The sequence below is a fragment of the Dermacentor andersoni genome, chromosome 2 (genome assembly GCF_023375885.2).
Source record: "Dermacentor andersoni chromosome 2, qqDerAnde1_hic_scaffold, whole genome shotgun sequence".
NCBI lineage: Eukaryota > Metazoa > Arthropoda > Arachnida > Ixodida > Ixodidae > Dermacentor > Dermacentor andersoni.
Window position 1 is genome coordinate 60657224 of NC_092815.1, and position 27337 is coordinate 60684560.

Below are 27337 nucleotides of genomic sequence, written 5' to 3' on the forward strand. Positions count from 1 at the left end.
AGTAGTTTAACAGTTTAACGCGACGCGATGATACCCAATCGATGCGGGGGGCACAGACACGCTCTTCTATGTGCCTCACTGCACTGTGGCTGGTCTCGCTTCGCGTAAGGGGGCACTGGCTAGCACGACAACCTATTTCGCACCATGGCCAGTGCTGCGGGTCTATTTATTGCAATGCAACGTTGTTTGCTTACCGCAGACGCTCCTGTGTGCCGCACGTCGCAGCAGCGACGCATCTATTCAATCGGCAAGCACGACACGGTACACGTCACTTGTGACATGGAAGCCGATCCCGTTCCGGTGACGTTCTCGTGGGGCTACCGCCAGGCCAACCGCGACTACCCCCTCGGGCCGGACGCCTCGTTCAACTCGCCTGCCGGTCAGCCCCTTCGCTCCGTGCTACGCTACACACCACGGCACGACGCCGACTACGGGACGCTCAGTTGCGGCGCCAGTAACACCATCGGCGACAGCACACGGCCTTGCATATTCCAAGTGGTACCAATAGGTACGACATACCGGAGCGACATCAAACATAAGGGATTATGAGGCTAGCTTGGTACACTGAATTTACTGCAAGGCTTTGCTAACGCTTCAACTGCACTGAACGGCGACGTAGGTTTTACTCTAGATAATTTTTTCGTGCTTGCTCTAGGTGGGGAAATTTCGTCTCTTCTGGTAGGTTACTTAAACAGGCAGACGTTACTTGTCCAACTCGCACTGATCGCTCAATTAGTTCAACAAAGTTCTGCGCATTCACATTTTAATTGCACACACAAGGGTTCATGTGAGTTGCAGACAAAGTGCCTTAACGACTTGTAAGCATAGATATTTACGTGCACATTATGAGTTATGAGCGCCTGTAAAAACCTTGACTGCCTGCTCTTTTCGCATGCGTATATACAAAAAAAAAAAAAAAAAAGAATTCAAACATTTACTTCTCCTATGAAAGGAGCCATACACGCCTTAGTGTTGCTTTTACATGGCAACACTGATGCAGAGAAGGACGCAAACAAGAAAAGTAGGGAATAGTGACACGAGAAGCTGGTTAGGTAGCCGCGCTCCTGGAAAAAAATAAGCGAGAACTCAGTGGCAATGATAGTGACATGCACCGCCGACGGCTGTTCATTTCACTGCTCCTAACATTTATAGCCATCTCTACGCAAGCCATATTCACCAGTGTCTATGGCGGAAACGGCGGGAGATACTACATACATCGCGAATAGAGACAGAGAAGGAGGGCAAAAAAGAATTGAGTGATGGCAGGTAATCTTGCAGATATAGGGACCTTGGCTACCTTAAACAGAAGTAACAGAATAGCGACATGAAGAAGGTACAAAGAAAAAAAAACTAAAAGCTAATAGAATCCAGGGATATCAGACAGTTAGATCTGTTGTACAAGCCCTGAAAAAAATTTCAGTCGGACGCTATGACTACACATAACTTAATTGGGCAGTTCAAAGCATAAGAACGTTTGATCCTGCTTGATCTACTAAACAGCAATACGCACGTCAAAGACAGAGCTTCAACATTCACTTCCTAGGCGAACTCTCAATTATTCATGTAAACTGCTACATACAGTTGCGCAGTTTCACTCCAACTTCCCGTGGAGATCTATGCTATCTCTCCTCCACGCGTTGCAGGCGGTCCCGTCCAGCCGTCCAACTGCGTGACGCGCGAGGCGACTTCTGACGCGCTGCTGGTGTCGTGCCAACGGCGAAGTGGCGCGCCCGAGAACCAGGAGTTTCTGCTTGAACTGCTGGACGGGCCCCCTCAGGCACCCATCAGGGCAAACCTGACGGTCGCTGGACAGCCCAGCTTCCGCCTCCACTCGCTGCAGCCAGGCACCCTGTACCGGCTGGCTGTGTACGGTGTCAACGCCAACGGTCGCAGCGAGCCCGTGCATCTCACCGCGTACACGCTACCAGTTGAGCAGGAATTGCTCGGACAGGGTGAGTGGCTGCCAACGCAAAGTCTGTTGGCAGGCTATGCTGTGCTTGATCGCCTATTCGGTTTCTCTCCTACCATGGTTGCTTACATCTGCTCAACATATGTGCCTTTCTTCGTGTCTCACCATCCCTACCTTTTGTCCGGTCGAGTTGCTTGAGAGCGTAAAGACGACATTTAGTTGATAAACACACGGTATATTGAGTAGGAAGCGGCAGCAATACAGCGAGAGAGGATTGTCTGTGGTCTAAATAAGGGTTACTAGTTTCGAAGCTTTGATGCTTTGCACTTGCAGCCTAGAAATGACGAATTACTCATCAGAAATTGCCACAATAAGAAGTTGTTTTATCGTGAGCTCACACTCCTAAAGCCATTCGTTCATATACCGGTGTTCGTGGGCTTTGTCTGCCATGAAAGCAAGCCAAACAAATGAAAGATAGTTGTGATAACAGAAGTTATAATTTGTAGTCGTTCTCATCTTGCTTGTCTACACTAGGAAGTGCTGCAATGTTTTAACTTCGAGTCATCTTATAACGTTTGCTTTACCTATTTCTTTATAATAAACTGGAAGAAAAAATTATTGAATTACTAAATGAAATAGATCCGTCAGTGACAGCTCATAATGTGTCTCTTTGTAAACATGCACACTTGTAACATAGCCACTCCTTCTAAGGTCGCGTGATCATTCTGCATCCTCAGTCTTCGCTAGCAACTGAGAAAATAGACGAGCAATTCTTTTCTCATGGTTCCAGCTGAACATAAGCATATTCATCTAAGCCACGTTGAAGTCAGCCTTAGCGGGTGACGGCTCATTTGAACAATTCATCACGAAGCTAGCAGACGGAGCTCAAGCTGGCGTTTCACATGCTGTGCATGTTCTTAAATAAAGACCCAGCGGCCTCCGCCAGCACTCTCCTCTTTACTTTGCTCAGAGATGCTGAAGCGATGTGATCGCAATGAACATGCAATGAGCGGCGTGCTACAGATAATTCGAGGCATCGATAGGTTTGGGGAAAACTTGGGATGCCTCTTGATTTACATGTGGATGTGCCGCATTAATGTTCATAAAGAAAGAAAACAGTCTCTTTGTTCTTTTCTTCCGTCCCAATGAGAAAAAAATGGCAACGAGGTTTGCCTTAGCAGCCGGGGCCAGACATCATCATATGGTCAGACATCATCATCATCATCATCATCATCATCATCATCACCATCATCATCATAATCATCATCAGCAGCAGCACCACCACCACCACCACCACCACCATCACCACCACCACCACCACCACCACCACCACCACCACCACCACCACCACCATCATCATCATCATCATCATCATCATCATCATCATCATCATCATCATCATCATCATCATCATCATCATCATCATCATCATCATCATCATCATCATCTTTTATGTCCACTGCAGGACGAAGGCCTCTCCCTGCGATCTCCAAGTACTCCTGTCCTGCGCCAACTGATTCCGGCTAGCGCCTGCAAACTTCCTAATTTCATCACCCCACCTAGTCTTCTGCCATCCTCGACTGCGTTTCTCTTCTCTTGGCACACATTCTGTAACCCTAATGCTCCACAGGTTATATAATCTACGCATTACATGACCTGCCGAACTCCATTTCTTTATCTTAATATCGATTAGAATATCGGCTATCCCTGTTTGCTCTCTGATCCACACCGCTCTCTTCCTGTCTCTTAACGTTATGCCTAACATTCTTCGTTTCATCGCTCTTTGCGTGGTTCTTAACTTGTTTTCGAGCTTCTTTATCAGTCTCCAAGTTTCTGCCCCATATGTCAGCAGCGGTAGAATGCATTGATTGTACACCTTTCTTTTTAATGATAAATTTAAATTAAAAATTAAATTGTAGCGTTTTACGTGCCAAAACCACTTTTTAATGATAATGGTAAGCTTCCAGTTAGGATCTGACGATGTCTGCCGAATGCGCTCCAAGCCATTTTTATTCTTGTGTAAGTTTCCTTCTGATGATCAGGGTCCCCTATGAGTATTTGACCTAGGTAAACGTACTCCTTAAAAGACTCTCGAGGCTGACTGGCGATCCTGAACTCTTGAGCTCTTGCCCGGCTACTGATCATTATCTTTGTCTTCTGCATAATAATCTTCAACCACACTCTTATACTCCTTTGTTAAGGACCTCGATCATTTGTTGTAACCCATCTGAGTGTTGCTGAACAGAACAATGTCATCTGCAAACCGAAGGTTGCCGAGATATTCGCCGATGACCCTAACTCCTAAGCCTTCCCAGTTTAGTAGCCTGAATACTTCTTCCAAGCACGCAGTGAATAGCATTGGGGAGATTGTGTCTCCTTGTCTGACCCCTTTCTTTTTAGGTATCTTCCTAATTTCTTGTGGAGAATTAAAGTAGCTGTGGAATCTCCGTAGATACTTTCCAAGATATTTACGTAAGCGTCCTGTACTCCTTACTTGCGTAATGCCTCTATAAGTGCTGGTATATCGACTGAATCAAATGCCTTTTCGTAACCTATGAAAGCCATATAGAGAGGCTGATTGTACTCTGCGGATTTCTCGATTACCTGATTGATGACATGGACGTGATTCATTGTAGAGTATCCCTCCCTGAAACCTGCCTGTTCCCTTGTATGACTAAAGTCCAGTGTTGCCCTTATTCCATTGGATATCATCTTGGTGAATATTTTATATAACAATGGAATTAAGCTAATGAGTCTATAATGTTTCAATTCTTTAACGTCTCCCTTTTCGTGGATTAGTACAATTTTTGCATTCTTCCGTTTCTCCTGGAGCCTTGAAGTCGATAGACAGTTCGTATATAAAAAAGTTCGCTAGTTTTTCAACCTATATCTCTCCACCATCTTTGATTAAATTGAGTGGTAGCCCATCTTCCCCTGCCGCTTTTCCCCGTTTCATGTCTTGCAAGGCACTTCTAACTTCATCACTAGTTATAGAAGGAGCCTCTGTAACCTGTTGGTTACTACTTTGAATGAAGGTATCGTGGCTGCTTTGGGTACTGTACAGGTCAGTGTAGAATTCTTCTGCCACGTTTGCAATATATTCAAGATTGCTGATGAGATTATCCTGCCTATCTTTCAGTACATACATCTTGGTTTGACCGATGCCTAGTTTCCTTCCCATTCTTTTCAGGCTGCGTCTATTTTTTACTGCTTCCTCAGCCTTTCTCACGCTATAATTTCGAATACCCCTTATTTTCTCCTTGTTGATTAGTTTCGACACTTCTGCGAATTCTATTTGATCTGTTGAGTTGGACATTTTCTTGTTTTGTCGTTTTCTTGTTAGGTTCTTTGTTACTTGGGAGAGCTTACCTACTGGTGGTCTTGGTGCCTTGCCTCTCACTTCAATTACTGCTTCTGAAGCCAGCCTAGTTACGGTTTCATTCATTGCCTATGTGTCATCTTCATCTCTCTGTACTAAGGCTGACGTACGTAGCACATAAAACACAGCGAATAAAACTGAAGCAGTTCTGTGAACGTTGCGAGTAAATACGCTAATATTTGTTGCACGACACCTGAAAACATTGTTCGGAAGTAACCGCGATGCAGAAAAGCACCACCGCCGTGACAACATACTCGTAAATGATAAGCGATAGCAAGCGTTGTTTGTTTAAGTGTGATAAGTATTGCAGAGTTATTCTCACCGACAACATGCCAACAAAACCGCAGACACACACACGCGCGCGCGCACGCATATATATATATATATATATATATATATATATATATATATATATATATATATATATATACACGCGCACGCATATATATACCAATTAACTCGTCTACGTGCGTTTAATCCTGTTAACAAACTGGTAAATCTTATATTTACGAATTTTTCTACAGGATTAAACATAAGTGACAGTGACAAGAACTTTATTAGATTGTCCTGAGGAACTTGATTGGGGGGAACCGAAGGCACCCCAATCAAGTTGGTGGCTCCGCCCACGACGGGACAGGGAGGTGGTGACTCTCCGCGACGTCGCGGGCCGTCTGGACGGCCTGTAGTTGGCTCGGATAGGTGGACGAGTTATTTCGAGCCCAGATGTAGATGGATGTTTGCCTAAGCAATTTCTGGACCTAAATGTATATCGCCTTATAAGTATCACTGACAAGTGCGGCTTTATGCTATATCTATCACCTACTGGCTGTGCAGTTGGGTGAGTCCGCCATGACCGAGTCAAGGGTGCACTAACGAGCACGCACCACTTCCCTTTCTGTAAAGCATGCTCACCCACGTCAAGATGATTGCTGCGGCTGAGCAAACTAGCAGTAAACAGAAAGAAAATTGAAGGGAAGCACTTGTCTGATAATTTAGAATACTGCTTTTCAAAGGCAAACGTGGTACAGGAGGGTAAGCTTCTTTAGTATTGCGTGCCATGTGTTTTTTGTAAAAAAAATAAGCAATTCAAGCAGCTGAAGATCCAAGAAGTTACAAGAAAAGTAAGACACACTAAGTGTAGCGAATGGTACCAATATCCGTAACAATCCGCAGTTCAAAGGTTACAGTGCAGAATGTTTGTGAAGATGTGCAACAAAGGCTGTTCGAATAAAAATATAACACGAGAAATAAGAATCCTTGGGGATATAATGTGGCGAAGAAAACCTAAAAGTTCACAGGGAGAGTTACACTATCGGCTGTGAAGCTTGGAGAAAAAGGAGTACTAGAAAAACTTGGATCAAAGACCCACTGAATTGCAAAATCTGCCATGCGGATTTGCTTATTGATTTTTCAAGCGTGAAGGGTCTAGAATATAAGCCGCATAATAAGGAAACCACATCAGAGTAGCGTAAGAATACTCGAGTGGACTTGTCATTAGGCTGCGCCACTACACCACTCAAAATTATGTTCAGCAGAAGCTGACATGCTAAATTGAGGAAATTAACAGATATATTTTTGTGTAACATGTTTTACATCGTGCATATAATTAGTTATTCATAGAGGTAAGTGGATCGATCAAGAGCTGAAACATGAAGTTGCTTAAGCAAAATAGAAAATTGGGCGAGTTGGTGTAAATTGGCCATTTTGAACTGTAGCACAAGAAACAAATTAGAAAAGAAGGCATACAGACGATCGAACGTTTTTGACTTTTTCCACATGCGCAAACTGAGATCGATATATGCAAAATTTTCGACTGTGAATTTATTACCTACATTTTTACGATATATGTAGCACTTTTGTTATTGCTCGACAGGAAACAATAAAGGGAGGTTATACTGCAAGGAGCAGCGGAGGTCATTTCAATAATAACGCAGAAGATTTCCAGGTATGATGTGGTACACATGTAAAACGTTTTTTGCCCTGACAATATCTGACGAAGTAGAAGAAATAAAATACCAGTCGGTTTTGTCGAAATGCTTGAAGTGATGTCCACAGTATTGTCTGCCGTTTTTCAGTTCAACGAGTTCGCTACGATACGTTCTCCACAAAAAGCATGTTCGCGTGGCTTGGTGGCTTACATTAAAGTTTTTTTGAAGAATCAAAGTAGATTGTATGCATTCTTTAGTTATTCTGTTGCTGATAACATGGTGGGTCTAGTGGTGGTATAAATTTATTGTTTCGCTTTAGATAAGACATTTGGCCTTGCAATCATACTGCAAGGCTCAGGGCTCCTTTTAGACATCTCTGGTCATTATCAGTGGGAAAATAATTACATCCTCATTTACTGCTTCATTTGATTATGTGTACATGGTTACGGTGAAGCTTTATTGTTGAAGTGTATTCTCTTTTTGCCAATACATGTTAGTAAAACTTGCGCTTTATTCTGTGATAATTGTTGCAGCAGAAATATTCACTGTCCTTAATTAATCTTGCGTTCCCTTTCTACTCTTTTCCTGCGATGAAGATTAATAATTTCAAGCTAACACCGACTACGTAGCGATATTGATGGACCCAAGATGAAACAACTTGTTTACCGTTGTAGCTCACTCCGGTGTCCGAGACTCCTTGCGTACACATATTGTGCAATTCTCAGGAGTATGTTCACTAAGGAGGACGAATAAACTTTATTAATGAGCAGACGAGAATGATCGTGCGTAGGTGGGTGGCGTATTCAGTTTAGGATTCCGTGGTCTCTCGCAACCCATTGCACTCTGTCCACCAGTCGAAGCTGGTCCTCAGGGCACGAGCTGGTCAGCAGGTCCTGCCGCTGCTTATTCACTAAAGAAAAAAAATATAAATTCTTAACAGTCTCCAGGAATGCCTTGTAACGTGGAACAACTCAAAGGACGGTGGCGTCTGCTACGACTCCTGATGCCATTTATTCATTAAAGCGGGTGTGCCTGGGATATCAACGCTACGGAATTGAGCACTGCGCACAGTGATGTATTTGGAAGCCTATAGAGTAATGGACACAGGTTTGAATGAGAGGCAGGATGGAGACAAGGAGGTTTAAATAGAATTTTTTAACACCTCTTTGGATGGAGCTGACATACCTAATCTCGATTTTGTTTCCGGCTATTTTCACGAAGTTTTCCAGTGCAGGAACAAGAACAGTTGAAGCTGCTTTAATATTGTCCTTTCGCCTGCTTGCGCCGATCTCATCGGGACCACATAGGCTGGATTGCCCCCTTACGGTAGAACTTTATAAGCAGTAAATATACGCTCTTGTGCACGTATTGTAGGCCATTTCTGGCGTGGCGCACAAAGAAAGTTCCATTGGTCTGGAAGCCTACGTCCACCAAACGAGCCAGAACTGAGGCTCTGGTATTGTTGGGACCAATAAATGCTATTTCTTGTTCTTTCAAATGGAGGGCTAGTGGGGACGTTAGAATTATGTCTGGATTTCAGTAATTCAGTCTATTCGACGTCCAATACGTTTTACACTCAAGTAGCTTTCCGTGCTTCACGCTAATAACCTTCTAGCCACGTTCAAAACGTGTGTGCTTCCGCGAACATATATTAAACTAACATAAGACTAATGTGTCCTGAGGATGGCTAAACTTGGAATCGGCAACTCAGAATTTGACAGCGTCTAGTATTGAATAACCAGTGCGATGTTATCTCAAAAGACACTTATAGCTTTTATTTATGTCAATTTCAAGGACTATGCTCCAACCATTTTCACTGTAAACTTCCTTCTAAAACTTCCTTTTTGAAATAATACTTTCTGAAAGTGCTTGACATAGCTTAAAGGAGCTTCGTATTATGATAGTAAAAATATTTGATAAGATAGCAGTTTACCGTGCCGCAAAACAACATTGCCGGCGTCTTTTCCAGCACAATTCCAGCAGAATTACTTTAGCACAAGTAGGAACATTTTCTAGACAGATATTGAAACATCCGCGTTACTTTAAGCATTCGCTCGTATGCATCAGTGGTTCGTTGAAACATGTTTTAGTTCTCGTTCGAAGCACTGCAGAGGAAGCCGAGCCATTTCGAATGCCATTTACGCACATGTATGTGGCATTCCTGCATAACAAACATTCTTCGAGGGCTCTTTAGCCAGCTTCAAGTGACTATTGCACATTCCATGCTGCAAGCACAAACACCGCGTTACAGATTATAAGCGAGGGAATCATTGCACCTGTTCACATGTAGCGCAGTTGGTCATGTGTTTTTACCATCGACTTCTTCCTTTCCATGTTTCATCAGTTTCCTCTTGCCACGTTGAAGAGAACAGGCTAGAGAGACGCTCCTCCGCACAACATCTCCCATTTCAAGCGTTTTTTTCTACCTTCACTTTGCTTTGCTTCATTACGACTATTCGTTGCTCAGCCTCAACACCTGTGGATACACCCGCCGCGATGGCTTAGTGGTGTATCAGGCGCGTGCATGACTGTGCGCCTGTTCCTGACATGTGCGCTACGGTCGGCCCGTTATCACTCGGTCTGCTATAGAAGCAACACTTCGCAATAAACCTGCGTTCTTCTTGCTCTGGCTATCTTGCTGTTGTCACGTCCTTCCCGGCACGCCTACATGGCGTCAGAAGTGGCTACGACGGTCTAGCTTCGGCAGCGGTGAAGTACGAAGCATGGAACGGCTGCAGGCGCCGGAGCCCCTGCGTCTGGCGGGGAACGTCTCGGCATCGTGGAAGCGTTTCAAGCAGTAGTTTGAGCTCTTCCTGCAAGCACCGGAAGTGAAGGACCAGCCAAAAAGTGAGGCTTCGAAAGCTGCACTTCTGCTGAGCATCGCGGGTGACGAGGCGCTCGATGTGTTCAACAATTTCAAGTTCGAGCTGAACGAGAGCAAGGATGACTACAAAACCTTAATACAAAAGTTCGACGCCTACTGCAAAGAGGTGACCAACGAAGTGCATGAAAGATACCTGTTTCGCACGAGGACCCCAGCTCCGAGAAGACCGTCCCGCAACACTAGACCCCCGCAACGCCTTCGCTATGACGAGGCATTTAATCAAATTGTTTAACTAATGTCAAGAGTCTGTTTTGTTTGTTCACACGAAAGGATGTATCGGGAGCGTGCATGACTGTGCGTCTGTTCCTGACATGTGTGCTACGGTCGGCCCGTTATCACTCGGTCGGCTATAAAAGCAACACTTCCCAATAAACCTGCGTTCTTCTTGTTCTGGCTATCTTGCTGTTGTCACGCCCTTTGCGGCACGCATACAAGTGGCTATCGTGTACTTCTGCTGAGGACAAAGTCGCGGTTGCTATTCGCGGCCGCAATTTGATGGGGGCCAAATGCAAAAACGCTAGCAGTATATCAATGACGGTACCGCAGAGGGCTACAGTTAGAGATCAACTGCTCACGCTGACTTTAAAACCATAGGAAAATATGTTCAAGGCAATGTTGGCCATTATTACTCGGGGAGAGATACACATGTATGCAGGATAATTGAACAGCAGAATCATATTGAGTTTGATATTTAGTGTCAGAAGTTGTGTAACATAACTACAGGGGGTCCAAAATAATCATGAGAATTCTCCTACAGCGTCCCTAATTTACGTAAAGCTGCGATTTCGGGGCGTTACAGACCCCACTATATAATTTATTCTATTTCGTACCGGAACTGTGATGCTCTTCACTACTAAGGAGGTTAATGTAAATATCGTCGTAAAGCACAACCATATAGGTTTAGTTCAATAGTGCATTCTGAGTCTTTTCGTGCACTTGTATCAGGCCAGCTATATCGATTGCAGCATTAAGAGACCAAAATTAGTACCATTGGTTTCATAGAGAATACTGTGATAATTTGTGCTAATTAAAAAAAAAAATATGGGGTTTTACGTGCCAAAACCACTTTATGATTATGAGGCACGCCGTAGTGGAGGGCTCCGGAAATTTCGACCACCTGGGGTTCTTTAACGTGCACCTAAATCTAAGTACACGGGTGTTTTCGCATTTCGCCCCCATCGAAATGCGGCCGCCGTGGCCGGGATTCGATCCCGCGACCTTGTGCAATTTGTGCTACTTACTTCAAAGAAAATGCGGCAGGCACACTTAATACTGCTTACAAATGGGAATACGAAAGCAGTACACCGTTGGTAGACCTCGCGAAGTCATGAACGCGCTCATGAACGCATGCACTAGGAACACCTTTAGTCAGTCGGAGCCGTGGAGCAGGCATGGCGACGGGGAATTGTGCTCGTCTCGCAACCCAGAGGACCGGCTTCAATTCCCACCCAGACCGAAGCGAAACCAAATTTTATTTTCGAAGCCATTGGTCTACTTTGTTCACAGGAACCTCCCTGAGAAGTTATACGTCAATCCGAGCATTCTTTGACGTGTTTTCCCTCTTTGCGTCGTTGACCCTTTTTGGCGCCATCTTTTGGTTCCACTCACGCTGACGAATTTTCGCGTAATGGGGCACATGTTGCTTTCGCAATAAAACCTATTTTGTAGGCACACGGCAACGCCACGCTCGATGCTACAGTTCGTATGGCCTGATATCCAACTGCCGCTGTACATCTGGCCTTCGTTACTGACGCACCTGCTGAACAGAGATAGTGAGCTTGTAATAATTTTAGGACATGTGGCAGTCTTTTGTTGATGTTTTGAAGAGATCAGTGCTCTCTGACTAACCTAGTGTGCAGAGAGTTTTGCGACCATATTTAGTTTTCACGGATATGAAGCCAGGTGTATTACTCCTTACCCCAGCTTCGACGTTAAACCTTTCTGCTTTATTGGGTCATTAATTACCGATCACTGCACGCAAGTGATCGGTACAACCTTGACATGATTGCCTATGCACGTTGCCGGGTCTGGTAGTCACGTGCTTATTATTTGGGGTTGATGACAGTAAAGATCATCAGAGCGACACGATAATTTGGCGGATAATGAGTGAGCGAGCTTCGACCTCATTTGTCGACTAACGGTGTTAGTCTGAGGCCAACGAGCACGTGTGCCTTGCATTTGTCAACGAAACTGTCATCTCAGAGATAGCTTTTCACTGGACTAGGAATACGCGCTCTCAGCTGGGTCATTTCCGCAAATTTTTACGGCAACGCAGATTTCGGCCGGCTCTGCAAAGTTTGTAATGTTCGTCCAACTACAGTCCATTAAAATCTTCCGTTTACCGACATTGTGAAAAAAAATATACCCAGCACTTTTCCGTCAACTACCAGGTGCCCAGGGACGAAGGTAGCCGAAAAACGACAGGGTCTTGGAACTGCAAAAATGACTTTCCGTCATCACGAGAAATAGGTTCATCACGTTTTGTTGCGAAGCGCTTCGAGCAGAAAGGATCCAGAACGCGAGTGCGGGCACGAGAGTAAAGTGAATGAGTTTTCGGCATTCCCCAAAAGTAGAATGTGTACCCATATTATTTCTCTGGCGCACCTGCTTCGTTCAGATAAAAACACTGCCAAAAAGTAACTTAATCTGATGTTATTGTGCATGTGGTTCTCATTGTTTCAGAGGCTGGATTGGAGATAAACACTGGAACCCTTGTTGCCGCGGTCCTGAGCGCAGTGGCCGCTTTTCTTGTGGTCTTCATTGCACTCATGCTCATCAAGCTACGACACAAATTTATTGCAAGAAATGGTGGGTACAACTTATAATTCGTAGTTTTTTTCACAGCGCGAAGCTTTCAAAGAATACGTTTGAGCCAAGAAAGCGAATAGAAACTGTGCTGTTACCTGTGTTTCAGCTATCTTTGGAGTTATTCAACGAAACCTTTTTGGAGAGGAGGGGAAAATGAATGACGTACTTTCTTTCGCTTTGCTGCGTCTGTTCAGACATTCTTGAAAATTTGATTTAGAAATATGTTAGGATCATTTAGATTTAGAAATGCAGGAAACCTGCACAAAGCTTTGTTCGAGTCTAAGGGGGGGGGGATCATTGTGCTAGATGCTCCGGAAATTTCTGGGGTAACTTGTAGCACTGGTGTTGAGAGATTAAATTCATCAGTAATAGTTGCTGTGCATTAAGACATAAGAAGTTAAACTCTATAGAATGCGTCGTTTTGTGCACTTCTCACAGAGAGCCTTAGTTAAAGTAAATATAGCTTGAACATATCCCAACGATGCTTCTAGAATTCACACCACAAGAAATACGACTGCTAAGATGCAGTGGGTAGGCATCTAGAGGTAAAGAAATGTTTGACATGTTATGCTGCTGTAACACGTGAAGGCGAAAGCCTGTTGGCACACTTGGTAACGCATTGAGTTGTATGATCAGAGGGGCCAGAATTCTTGCAAGACATAACGAGTCGTGTGGCGCTTTACGTCGACTTCCTCAACGCCACATACGAGAACTTAATGCACTTCCTAAAGGTGCAGCATGCTTGTCGCCACTAAGTGTTACAAATGTGTAACACAAGCCGAACACAATTACGTCGCATCCTCTGAGGAAGGAAGAGCAGCACTCGCGGCCGAACGCCTTGCTGCCGGCGCTTCGCACGTCGCACCTAGTTTCTCGCTTGGCGAGCATTCGAGGCCGTAGCGTACTTCCCAGGCCTACCGCGCAATCCGCTAGGTCCCGGCCGAGCGTCCTCCTTCACCGCCTCTCTCGCTTAGCAGTCGACTGTCGCCACAACCGCCGCCGCATCCGAGTGACGTCAGCGACGCAACACCTGTTTTTCTGTCTATGCGCTCCGCTCGTTCCCCTCTCCACCCGCCGCTAGCTCGGAGAAGGTCACGTGGCTTTTTTTTTTGTACCACTCGACTTGACGCCGCGTTTTTTTCAAGGCCATCGCGCAACGAGCCACTCAGGGCTTTCGGCTTAATCAATATAGAAGTATTGATGTGAAATGTGAGAATATCTTACACAATCCGTTTCGAGCACTTGTATTGCTCGGCTTACAAGTTGTGTTTCAATGCTAGCTGTGCATTGTCTTTCAGAGTGGATTGTAGCGATCCTCAGTCAGTTTTAAGATTGGGCTCATTCGGCACAGTGATAGAGCACAAGTGGATGGCATGACAAACACAACAGTTACTTCCACAAAAAAATGAGCGTTGCCGGAAAGCCGACATGTAGTCTATATTAGAGCGACAATATAGAAAAAAATAATTACATGGGTACCTCAGCAAAGAAAGTTGGAGTTGCTTAGACGAAAGTTTTTTGTTTAATGCAGAAGTCGAAAGCCGCACGCACGCACACACACACGCACACGCACGCACGCACGCACACACACACACGCACGCACGCACGCACACACGCACACACACGCACACACACACACACGCACACACACGCACACACACACACACACACACACACGCACACACACACACACACACACACACACACACACACACACACACACACACACACACACACACACACACACACACACACACACACACTGCATTTTAAGTAATAAAATTAAGTTTGTTGGATGGACAAAAAATGTCGCGAAAGAACGAGCAGCAGGGGCTGGTTAAGTGACGGGCTGGTTCAATATACAACATATTTCCAAGCACACATTTTTTGTACTTTTTTGCCGTGATCGTTTTCACCAAAATATCATTGTTAATAAGTTATCTTTCGGCACAAGGCGTGCCTATTGTGTTTGTTTGATTACAAATGGGTTGCTGTGGAGAGATTGGAGAGCGCCTCGGTTACTCTTTCGCTATGTTACCGAGCAAAAAAAATATAAATGAGTAAATGACAAGGCTCCGATAAATAAAATAAGTAAGAATTTGATGAAACATATAAATATAACAACATCGAAATGGAGAGTTCACTGGCGTTTGTCCATGTCACTACCGAAATTTCTTTAACACTGTGTACAATTCTACAGGGCCTGATTACGTGCCTGATTAGATTAGGCGCGTGTCACGAATAATGTAGTACATCCTCGAATGTACGCCAGCAGTGGCGATCAATCTGGAATGTATGGTCGGCCACGGATAAATAATGGACGAACTCGACCTGTGGAATTAAATTATACGACCGACGACTGGACTTGCCTCCGTCGTTGTGAGTCGAGTGTTGCATGCTTTCCTGGGCATAAGTTCGCCCGATATAGAGTTACATTCTTGGCTCACGCTTTTTCCTGCGTGTAATCACTCACAGCGGGACAGTATTGAACTTCCTTTCTTTACCTTCATTACATGCAGCCGCCGACAGTTGGAATCAAGGCGACTGGTAAGCAATTTAGGTTCTATTGTGTCTTAACCGGCAGATATGAATGTTTGTTTCCAAGTTATTGCGCCTACTTTTCTGTTGTGCCTGCTTTATATTTCCTTGACATCTGCCATTACCACACCGAAACTTCACTTTGACAACGCTTTTGGCAGATAACTTGGTTGTTCTGCATCGTCCATAATTCAAAATAATATTGAAAAGGAGTTACAGTTTACACTGGCATCAATACTGTGTGTTGTAAAGCGACAAGTATCAGAGGAACAGAGAGGCTTAATTTTTTGAAACTTACAACTGCATGAAACCATCAAGCAATGAGGCTAGTGAAAGTATAGGACAATTTAAATGATCTTGTTAATTTGAAGTAAAAAAAAGAATAATACCCATACGGTAAACGAATGTGGACGAAGGTACAGCTAGTGTCATGTGGTAGACAAAGCCACATCGTCCGCGCGCGGCTGTTGTCGCCTCCATGTGAGGTGTATATGAAATAGCAAATGCGATATACAGGTAGCATCACGCTGCCGAGAAAACAGTTGGATTGCTCTTCGTAACTTACCTGCTTTTACGACAGAAGCCTGACCAGTGGGATATGAGAAATGTTGTAGAAGAGGGCTGCAGCTAATCTTCAACTATAAGGGTTTCTTCAAGGCGCGCCGAAGAAAGCAACTGCTAGCCTTGTACTGTTTCGCTATGCGCTGTAGTGCGATTGCACCTATACTGGTGAGTGGCGCAATCTACTACAATGACTCATGTGGAAACGTTTTGCGCGTAAACAGACAAGGGCGTGAGGAAAGGAAAACAACACAGCGATCCTGTTGTGTTCTCTCCCTACGTCTTTGTCTGTTTATGCGCTAAATGTTTCAGCACGAATCAATGCCAACTTGTTCAGTTTACGTACTACAACGAACTATGGAGGTTTGGATTCGGTTTTTAAATCATATTTTCTATCCTAATCGTTTCATATGTTATAACCGAAGCATCATTTGTGATTAGGAGCGCCGTACACTATTATTTGCAAGAAGCAATGACTGATTCAGACAACGTTTTGTTCCAAAGTTTCTTTTAAAAGTTCTCTTATGTCCCTCGCCCATCTAAATACCTCCTTTATATGACTCATATTTCTGTACTGTCTGACTCTTGAACTCGATGTAGCCATCCCAATGAGAACGAAGACCTCAACACCGACTTGAGAGGTAAGTAACGAATGCTCATCAGATCATTGGCGAATGCATTGTCCATGTTTCTTGTGTCCCGCTGTGCGCCTGATTTCACGACTGGGACATTACAGCTGGTAAACCAACATACGCAGAAAAATAATGACAGACGAGCATCGCTGAGGAGTGCGAAAATATAGGCGTAGAGGACGCTTTAGCTCGGGCGCTCCTATCTAAGCAGATGGGAAAGAAGAAATCGGTTTTCTTGGCAACCACTACACCGAATTTGACAACGTTTGTTGCATACTTTAAGATGTGATAAATATTGGAAACGAATCTTTATTCAAGCGGTCGACGTTTTAATTAAATTCTGTAAATTGTACATAATAGAGCATCTAAAGTGGGCAACATTGATGTATTATACACCACTTTGCAGTACACCACTAATACGAGGGTATGAATTTCGCCAAATCTTTGTCAACAGTGTGACAACTTCACATAAGATATAAATTATTTATGACATTTGTCCGGTTTGGGTATTCTAACGGACGCAGTTTACAGAACTGCAGTATCTGTTCTTGGTGCAGAGTTACAGATTTGTAAACTTCGTGCTCACAATTTTTTTCAAATTTCACAATTTTCGCAATGTCCGTAAAACAATAAAGCTGCTAAATCAAAATTACGCTTCCGATAATCACCAGAATATTTCTTTCTCTTCAAAATGCAACAAAGTTTATGAAATTGGCCCAAGGGTTATCCCATAATAGCATTTCTGCGTATTACATGTATTTGAATAGGTTTAATCGGAGTTGGAGCCGCGCTAAAGCTTCCTCATAAAGGCAAGGAAATTAGGTGTACCACTCAACTAAGTTTAGTTCAAACGTACTCCCTTAATGGCTTCAGTAGAATATCAGCTTTTATTGCGATAGCTGGACACTCCAGACGAATTTGCGCCGTCGTCGCCGTCGAAGCCGGGAGGTTCCGTAAAAGTCCAAGTGAAATGAGATCGCGGCCGAGTGCCATGTGTTGTAAGTGCGAGAAAAAACTTGCAATGGTGAGCCTAGAAGGATGGTGGCTTGATGCGGCTGCGTCTTGTGCGTGCAAGGGAGGAAGGCGGGAAGAGTGTGCGCCGTTTTCTCGCGCGTGCAATGGGGGGGGGGGGGGGAACTCGAAAATGAGCGCGCCTTAGGAGGGGGAGGGGGGAGTAGGTTAGTGGCCATCTCTTATTTTACTGCAGCTGCGGCTGCGTGCCCTATCTTAGAGGTTGGAGGCAATCTAGAATCGGTTCGAAGGCTAGGCAATCATAAATAGCTGATGGCTTCGTGTGTGCTGGGTTCTCGTGGTCCTGTTTGCATTGAAGTGAGAAGCAACACGAAGCGGAATTCGCTAGGCGCTGCTGCAGCTTTTCATCCCGCCAGCGTTCTGACAGTGTAGGGCGATATGAGTTGGGCCTTTTTCGAAGTCAGAGAAGCGCTGAGCAAAATTAGTTTTGAAGAAGGACTCAGCAACATCAGACGAAATCAATGCTCAAAACACTTGTGCACTTTAGCACAAGTATCTGTACTTGAGAATAATGAACACAGAATGGAGGAAGAGGTCGCGGAAGTTGGCAGCCAAGTACAGGGTAATTGTGAGTGTAAATAGGCAACCGAGAGTTATCAAAAATAATGTGAGAGAAACGAAGACAGTCAACTGGATGCCAAAAATGAAAAAGGAAATAAACCATGGAGATTCACATTAGTGGGAATAAAGAAATTGGAAGGAAAGGCCTGTACGCTAACACAAAGGGCAGCGTTTTCCTAGTTGATATTCGACCTGGTTGCGTTACGACAAAAACATACCGGAGAAAACAATTGCAACAAGATTAGGCATGTGCCTGCGGCAGCAAAAGTCCGCAGACCATTCGGCACATCCTAATGGAATGCGAAGGGATTCAATCAGTGAGACCCGTAGGTAATGCACACTTTGCCTAAGCGCTTGGATTTAAACTGGACGGTAGCATCAACTGGTCAGCAGTCGAGATAAGCTAGAGACATTTACAATAGTGGTGATTAAAAAAGGAAGCAGGGCAGAGGTTGCCACCACCCAGATCCGTTACAGGCATAGGTGGCGGTGGGAAGTAGATAGGGAAGTTTTCAAGAAGAAAACGAAGATTAAGGTGATGCATACAAAAATACCACAATGAAGAGCATCTACAGCATTCCATATTAACTTAAGTGGGCTAGGTGACTATTTGTCGCCCCCCTCCCCCCATTTCAAAGGGGCTGCCAATAAATTATCATCACTCAAGATGTAGGCTATATATTCAGACCTTAAACTGTAGTTTTATTCCACCAAATTAAGCTCGAGTGGTTGTCTTTTTGCTTTTGTTTCATCCTTCATTCTCATATAATCATGATCTACGATCTACTTCCTTGAATCTAGTGTACCTATTCTCATGGTTTGTTTGAATTCTTTATTATTTTGTTTTAGACCACCCGGTTTCTGACCGCTTCCCCAAAGTGGGCTTGTGCCACAAGCTACTCGACTCTACGTCTACATCTACAGTACGGCAGTTCAGGGAATGTGTAGCCCACAGTGCTCAAATTCAGATCTGGATCCTTTGCTTTTCTTACGCGCCTTTGTAGTGCTAAATATTTTCGCTTTCTCTAGAACTAAGAAGTCATATACCATGTGCATTACGATGAAGCAGAATTAGGAAAAGTAATCGTTGCATGGTGCCGATAATATTCATTGCTGTATTTAAACTGCTTTGGACAAAGCGCATAAATCTTCACATAGCACTGCACTGATTCACACTAACTGTGTGTAAAACAACGCCGCCGAATAGGCCACATATTTTAAATCACCGGCGGCGTAGTTTTCGGAGCTATGTGAAGCCTCTTTTTGTGGTAGAAACAGATTACGTCCACTACTATGCCCTTTTTGTAGCTCTTTGTGGGCAAAGTGTAGTTCAAGTTGCTCACTTTATTTATTTCTCGCGCAAGTGTTTGGGGCGAGTTCGTTGAAAGGAGCAGCGCTGCCTGTCGAAGGAAAATCGATACTTGATGCGCTCGGACAGACTCAGTGATCAGCGTCTACAGAGCCCTGGGCAGCTAGGCAATCTTTGAGGTCTTCGTTTCGTTCGCAGGCTCAGAGACAGCGAGTGCTGCGCCGGATCATCGACCATCTCGGAAGACCTTCTTTTTTTACCTTCCAAACGGCCGCCAGATGGCACCGACATTATACTTGAGAGGGATGCGTCAGTGCTAGGCTCTCCACCCTGAGAGAACCATACGCGTATATGATATTAATGAAGGGAAAAGTTATTTTATTGAGGTCTGCATATAGGCATCTCTTTCATGAACTTATGCGCAAATGTAAATTGAACGCTACGTACAAATTGAACTCTTACAAATCTTATTTACTGCTATGAACAATTGCTGCTCGAGTGTGCTGTATGAATGCTTTATTTTGTATTACTTTGTCGGCAGGTCATTGCTGCTTGACTGCTTTATAGGTATTTCGATTAAAGAAATATTCTTATATTATGCCGTTGTTTGGCAGTCTGAAGAATTAGTAACTCAAGATTATGCCAACAGGCCGCGATGAACACTTGAGTTACTAAATGATAAAATTATATATTATTAAGAGTTGTATAAATTTAGTCGATACTCAGTGCACTTTAATTCGCTTCTTAAAGCTTATTACTGCCTGCGAGCGCTATTACATAGAGGCGCTTTTCGGTGTTCGCGTTTCATAACCACTTAAATGTCATTTTGTTATCTCGAATTGTCAAGTTCGCATCACATGGTAGTGAATTTTCTCAAAGCACTAGGTCACAAAGGGCTTCAAAAATGTTGACGTATCTCATCTGCGAGACTACAAGCAAGCGCAATACTCCCGCCCATGACTATCTCGGGGTGCAATGCAAATTACGCGCGCTATTTTAAAATGGCATATTAAGTCTAACTATAATTCATAATTCTCAGTACCAGCGCATTTTGGTCATCTCGGCTATGACATGCGTCAGCATGTTTTCGCTAATGTTAACATTTGTGTACGTGTCTTATTTGGCTTTGGCTGCACGTTTTCTTAAAATACTGCAGACGCCGCCCAATCTCGCGCACTCGACTTGTTCACGCCCGTGGTCTGCGCTGTAATAGTGTGACGCACAGTTATATAGCCGCTACGTCGATTGCCAGTGGTGGGGTGCCAGGCGCGGCGAATGGAACGTGAACCAGTTACTCTCACTTCGTACCAAGCGCCGCGGAGTTATCTACATGTCTAGAAACTAATTAGGCGTTGCCACGCATGGTGTAGAATATAGATGGCAGCTAGATTACAGGTAACAAGGGAAGTGACACGCTATTATCGTGTTTTCTTATTCGTTGCTACGTTTGCTATGCGCCGATGTGAACAACAGTCATGGGGAAGTATGGTTAGAAAATATCTGCCGACGCGTTAAGATTGGGTTCTAATGAAACTCACACTGGCTGAGCTAGCCGTAATAGTGTCACTGAAACTTGATGGGTTTGAATAAGTATGGCTTGAATATTCAGAGAACATCGCTTTCTAGCTTCCCGTATTGAGGGAAGTCGCTGTAGGAAGCGGAAATAAACCATCTTATTTTTGATGCGATAGCATCAAATGGCCCATTGAGCAAAAAGGCCGGCGGTGTCTGTAGCAGCGAAATGGTACTGAATTCCCAATGGCAGCAACGCCGTGTCACGAGCGAGCCTCGGCGGAGTTTTAGTTATTTACATATTTATTCGTTCGTTTAATTATTGATAAAGACTATTGGCACGTTCGAATCGGTAGACAAAATTACTCAGTGACGCCGAGCGTTATTAGTTAATGGCGTTCACTTGCCCAGCAGCAACTCAACTGCCAAAAGATGATCAGACATTTCTGGGAGCCCTGAACTCCTAAATAAAGGCATATGTTGGTACGATATGGTTGGAATGAATGCACACTCTGCTGTTAATTTACCACCACCGACGAAAGCACGGCATCACGTAAGATAACGACTCATACGGTTGAACGTTCATTCGCCCCAGGGAGTATACGTATGGCCACCTTGTCTATCAGTATACGCACTCCCTAGGGACGTCGCTGTATATTGACGTACGACCTAGTGCTAAGACACAGCGATAAACATACGTGCCGGTGATGAGTTATTATTAGGCTCGGTGCCGCCACTGCAATGATTTGCTGTGTTCTGCTTACCTGCCGGTGTAAAGATTTCCCTAGCTACTATATTTGCACTTTTTCTCTGCAAGAAAGGTCTTGTAATACGATAATGATTCTATGGGCCTTTCTGGCAGATTCATCATCATCGCCTGCTCTCCCCACCGTTCCGGCAGCTGTAAAGCATTTTATAGACTGACGCCTCACGCACTAGAGTTTGATTTTTCTGTTCTTCAAACGAATGACTGCCTTGTTTTTTTTTACTATTTATTCTTGTGCAGCGGAAAACATGCCCGACATGATAACTACCAAGCAAGTTGTCTTGTCGAAAGCTGGCTCGGACTGCACGCCGAAGATTTCCCGGTCCAAAGTACGCGCCTCTTCGCCGTCCTAACCTGGGCCGTCCCCGTTGTCGTGCGAAGGAACTCCTCACATCTCCGCGGGCTCACTGGACCAGCGTTTCGGTTCTACAAGGCCCGCCTTCATAGCCACCATCGGTTGTCGAAAAATGCTCAACCTTGTGTCGTGCCTTAAAGTCGCTTTCTCATTCGCGCCGACATGTTGAAGACTTGCTCGGCGGCGGTGGACAGTCGTCCTGTTGCCTCTCTCTCTCGGTGGTGTAAATAAAGTGAACCTGTAAGAACAGCAGCCATTCCTTCGCTTATTTTTTAATCGTTATCGCGCCTTGGACGAGCTGTGTTCGTCCACATGTTTCTGATAAAAACCGTCAAGGACGAATTCAGCTCGTCGACGGTACTTTTCATTTTCTAGCAATGCAATGAACGAGCCTAGGTTCATCTCAGTGCTTTGTCGCGTTTGTGGCAGAGGGCGCCACACCATTCAAGGAGGTTTGAAAGCAGAAGCCAATTTACTGTTTCTTAGGATACATAAAACATGTTGGCAAATGGAGTCTCTAAAACAATTTGGCAATTCTTGGTCACAGTTGGCGAGAGTTGCGTGGCACGGAATGGTTTTAAGAATCCGCATGTATACCACATAAACATATATAACATCTGGATGATGAATAAGTGCAACTGGCTGATCTCCACCCCCTCATGGAGCATATATAGTGTCGATGAAAGCCCGCGAAACAGTGCATCCCTAATAACTCTCCAACGGTTTTTCAGCAAGAGAGATAACCTAAAAAATAAAATAAAAATTAAATTATGGGGTTTTACGTGCCAAAACCACTTTCTGATTATGAGGCACGCCGTAGTGGAGGACTCCGGAAATTTCGACCACCTGGGGTTCTTTAACGTGCACCTAAATCTAAGTACACGGGTGCTTTCGCATTTCGCCCCCATGAAAATGCGGCCGCCGAGGCCGGGGTTCGATCCCGCGACCTCGTGCTCAGCAGCCCAACACCATAGCCACTGAGCAACCACGGCGGGTAACCTAAAAAAAAAAAATAGTAACACAAAGAACTCTAGAGGTGTGTACCTGCCTGTGTTGTGTCTATGAAGGTGGTGTTTTTCTACTGGTTTTGAGCTAGGCAGTTTCAACGGGTGACCTGCTGCCTCACGAAAATGACGACGGGTACAGTATAACGTGCATGCGATGCATAGGTGCTTTGATAGACTAAATCAGAGATCAGGGGACTCCGTCCAATTAGAAGATAGCGTTTCGAAAGGCACTAGACTCATTGAATTTTTGTTGCTTTTATTACAACTTGATCTGGGAATACTATGCTCACTGACCAATCTGGTCGTACGTTCTACTGGCTGAAGTGTATGGACATACGGTGACATTACCGTCCAGCACAATGCGTTGGCGGGCTACTTGGTGCGAATGCATAATTACTTTGTTTAGCACAAAACAACGGACACAAACAAAGCAATTATGGACATTACCGTCATTCCTTTATTTAAAAAAAACACCCATCCATGTTTGGGCACTCGATTTGTTTTGAACCCACATCGCCTCTCAATGAATTAAAGATGTAAAAGAAAGAAATATCCAAGCGTACACAACATATTAAGCACGACAGAGTCTTTGCGGAGTGACCGAAAAGCCTATCCTCGGAAGGAAAAGAAACAAAGTAATACAAGCAGACTTTGCAAGAACACACTTGTAAAACCGCCTACTTTCTTGCCAGTCCCCCGTAGCGGGTAAGAGCTATTGTTTGGAAGCAAAACAAAACAAAACATTGGGGCAGAAGCTTCTCAATGGTGAATAGTTATATAGTTCATTCCATTCTTTGGAATCATTACTTATGAAGCCTATACTTCGACCCTTCAAAGCAAGACTGCCGTGTTTTAACAAAAGTTCGGGCCAAGGTGTTTCCTACAATAATTACTAGAGGGAACTCTGGCACTCTGATCTGCAATGATGGTTAGTAGATTGAGTCATTCTTGCGGCTTTATCTATAAGCATTTATTTGCCTTAATTGTCCTAAATTTTAAAACAATCTATACTTGTCTGAATGCAGAAGACACAATGAGCACGCATAACTGCTACTAATTAGAACGGTTCAACCTGTCGAGGTGGTCAAATCGAAACGCACTCACTCGCCCACCTGCGAGAAGTTCATAAGGGTGTTCTCTACCGCTTGCCGATGCATGCGTCCGTGGCGTGATTCAGCGTTCAGCTTTCGAGGAGGACGGATGTGTGATGATTTGCTCTGTGCGAGGTTCCCGGGCGACCACTGCTGGCCGCGGTGACAGGTTTTAACGCAACAGCGTTAAGAGCCCCGCGTCGCGGCAAATGTGGCGTCGGCGTCCAGCGTCAGCCGCCGTTCCGGCAAAAATCATTTCAAACCACCCATACCCAACTATGCAGGCCCTCCAAGTAGCGCAAGGAAGTTATCGAACTAATTGAATTTCTCAAGGTAAAATACGCCAGGAAAATCGTAAAGTACTACTTTCGTGCAACCTACAGACATGACAGCGTCGAATTGTAATTTGAATGCACGAGAAAACCTAATTCTGTTACACGGGAACTCAAAGCACAAACCCCTTTTCAAGCGTCTCTACCATTCATAGAATGGCCATGGCTTACTAGATTTGCGCGCGCCGGCATGCGCAAATCTCGAAGGCCATAGAGCGGCGCGTCCCGTTCCTTGCAACATCTCCAGAGGGTGCACGCTTCCACCGCATAGAGGCCCACGCAAGAGGCCGCGTTTCTACCACAAAGCTCGCCTTCGTGCATAGGGTTTCCCGCCAGCGTTTCTGGGTAAACATTATGGTTACATAAGCTGCAGTTGCCGGGATGCGTGAGAAGCAGTGAGGAATCTACAATCCTGGACAGGTCGCCAGAACTGTGTCCTTAATCAAGAAGAATATTCAACCATTGCTAGTATAAATTATGAATGTGCTGCGTTTCTTCAAGTGTTTTTGTTGCTGAAGATGAAGTGTTCATAGAAAAAACAAAGAACGAAATCGAGCACTTAGTGACATGCTAAGCAATGGCGCAGTAAAATGGGAGTTATTTAAACAAAAGGTAACATTGAACGCAATAGAATGAGGTGGACACATGAAGTATCAAGCTCAAAAACAGGAACAGGGCCGGCGGCAGGAGTTGGTTGACTTGGGGCAAATCGAAAGAGCTAATCCGGGTTTTGGGACGCAAGAACTGGAAGACGTTAAAAGAAAACTAGAAAGGTTAGATAAAGATAGATACAGATGTGCGATATTACGTGCATGGGCTGAAAAATATCTTGCGGGGGAAGTAGCAACAAAACGATCTTTTCCAGATGAAAAGGCGTACGCTCGATGAAATAACGTATTAGAAATTGAATATAATGGTAAGATGTTGAGAGAACAGAAAATTATCATGACGGCATTTGAAAGTAGCTATCGACAGTTGTTTGCTTGTCGTAAGCCAAAGGTGCCGGGCTACGAGGATGATTTCTTGGCAAAGATGCCGATGCTAGACGAAGAGGAAACAATTTTAGTAGAAAGGGATATTAGTATTAGGATATAAATATATTAGGATATTAGTATTAGTAAGGGATATTAGAAATGCAGAGGGCTATCGAGGAACTAAGCTCGGGCAAATCTTCTTGTTCGAATGGGATCATCGCGGCATATTAGGAGGAGTTCAAGGCGGATATGGCAAGAGCATTGCATGAGGTATTTTCAGAGGCGCACACAGTACTAATACCAAAAGGCAAAGATAGAAGAAAGAGCACGGAACAAGCGTTTCTACCGACGCCCCTGCGTGTTCCACGTCGGGGACGTCCACCTCTCACGCCATGGCGCCTACAGCGTCGTGGACTCCCTCGAAGGCCCACGTCTTCGATGTTGTTGTCCCTACGGGGAATGGTCCCGAGACCGTCGTCGACGCGACGGCCTCAATAGTTGGCCTCTCTGAGGTCTACTGCGTTCAGCACATGGGAGGCCTCAACTTCCAAGTCACCGTCAAGAGCATGGCTTCCATGTCTCTAATCGTCGATGCTGGCTGCCTCGTCATCGGTGGCGAGCGTTGTCCCGTCGTTCCCGTCGGCCCGCAGGTAACCAACGTAACCTGCCTCTTTTTGCCGTCCTTCGTCCCGAACGAAGTCCTCGTCCAGGCACTATCACCATACGGCAAGGTTCTGTCTGTCAACGCTGGTCTTATGAGCGGACGACGTGGCGTGCTCACGGGCACACGCTTCGTGCGTATGGAAATGAGCACCACAACCCCGGTCCCAAATTATCTGCGAGTCTCTGGCCATCGTGTGACGTTTGACTACCGTGGCTTGCAACGCGTGTGTCGTCGGTGCGGTTCCAGCGACCACTACCGTGCGCAGTGCACCGCAGCGTTCTGTGGCCGTTGTGGCGTCCATGGCCACGAAAGCGACGGGTGTGACCGTCCTTGTCGGCGTTGCGGGGATAGTCACCCTACGGTCGCGTGCCCTGTGCGGCGTTCATACTCAGACGCTGCTGCTGGAGCCTTTCCCCCCTTACCGCCGGCGTCAACTGCGGTTGCGACTGCGCGTGACGCCGTAACCAAAGAAATTGCACTGACACCGCATGAAACACGGTCAAGAAATGAAAAAGAAGAGGCATGCAGTTCGAGAAGTCACAACGCGCCATCTTCACCGGCCTCCTCTACTGAAAAAGAAGACCGTGACGTGGCGGATCGCAACACGCCATGTTCGCTGGCCTTCCAAGCAGCGAACGACACGCGTGCTGTGGCCGAAAGCGCCTCCACTTCGGCTGCTACCATCACTCCTCCTGATCGCAGCAAAGATTTAAACGCAGATGAAACACCTGACCATGCGATTACTACAGTCGATACACCCGCGAAATCTGCTGTGGCTTCATCCGCCTCAATTGCATCTCCTGCAACGGCGCAACCATTACATCTGAATGAGCCTCCAGCTGCCGAAGTTGTCGGCGAAGATGAAATCAATCCCGCCGCCCTACCGCTACCGACATCAACCTCATCAGAAAACAGCTTCAGCCTCGGAGTTGATAGCAGCGTTGGACTCTCACCAAGCCTGGATGAACTCGACATAGAAATGGCGGCCCCACGAGACGTAAAGCGCGCTCATGCGTCAGCCTCTGGCTCAGACGGCGGCCCAGATCGCCGTGCCGAGTTACAGCGGCCCAAAAAACCTCGGCCTTCTTCGAGAGG

General features: G+C 45.2%; 1 protein-coding gene across 1 annotated transcript in view; it reads left to right on the forward strand.

Annotated features, from left to right (window-relative positions):
* The window catches only part of LOC126542218 (synaptogenesis protein syg-2-like), a 138332-nt gene extending 115906 nt beyond the window's left edge, over window positions 1-22426 (forward strand). Inside the window, exons 8-13 of the mRNA XM_050189178.3 lie at window positions 200-508; window positions 1644-1952; window positions 12783-12908; window positions 15428-15455; window positions 16608-16648; window positions 22060-22426. Of these exons, the coding sequence (XP_050045135.1) occupies window positions 200-508; window positions 1644-1952; window positions 12783-12908; window positions 15428-15455; window positions 16608-16648; window positions 22060-22172 (926 nt within the window). The 3' untranslated portion in view covers window positions 22173-22426. The remainder of the gene's footprint in view (window positions 1-199; window positions 509-1643; window positions 1953-12782; window positions 12909-15427; window positions 15456-16607; window positions 16649-22059) is intronic.
* The last annotated feature ends 4911 nt before the right edge of the window (window positions 22427-27337 follow it).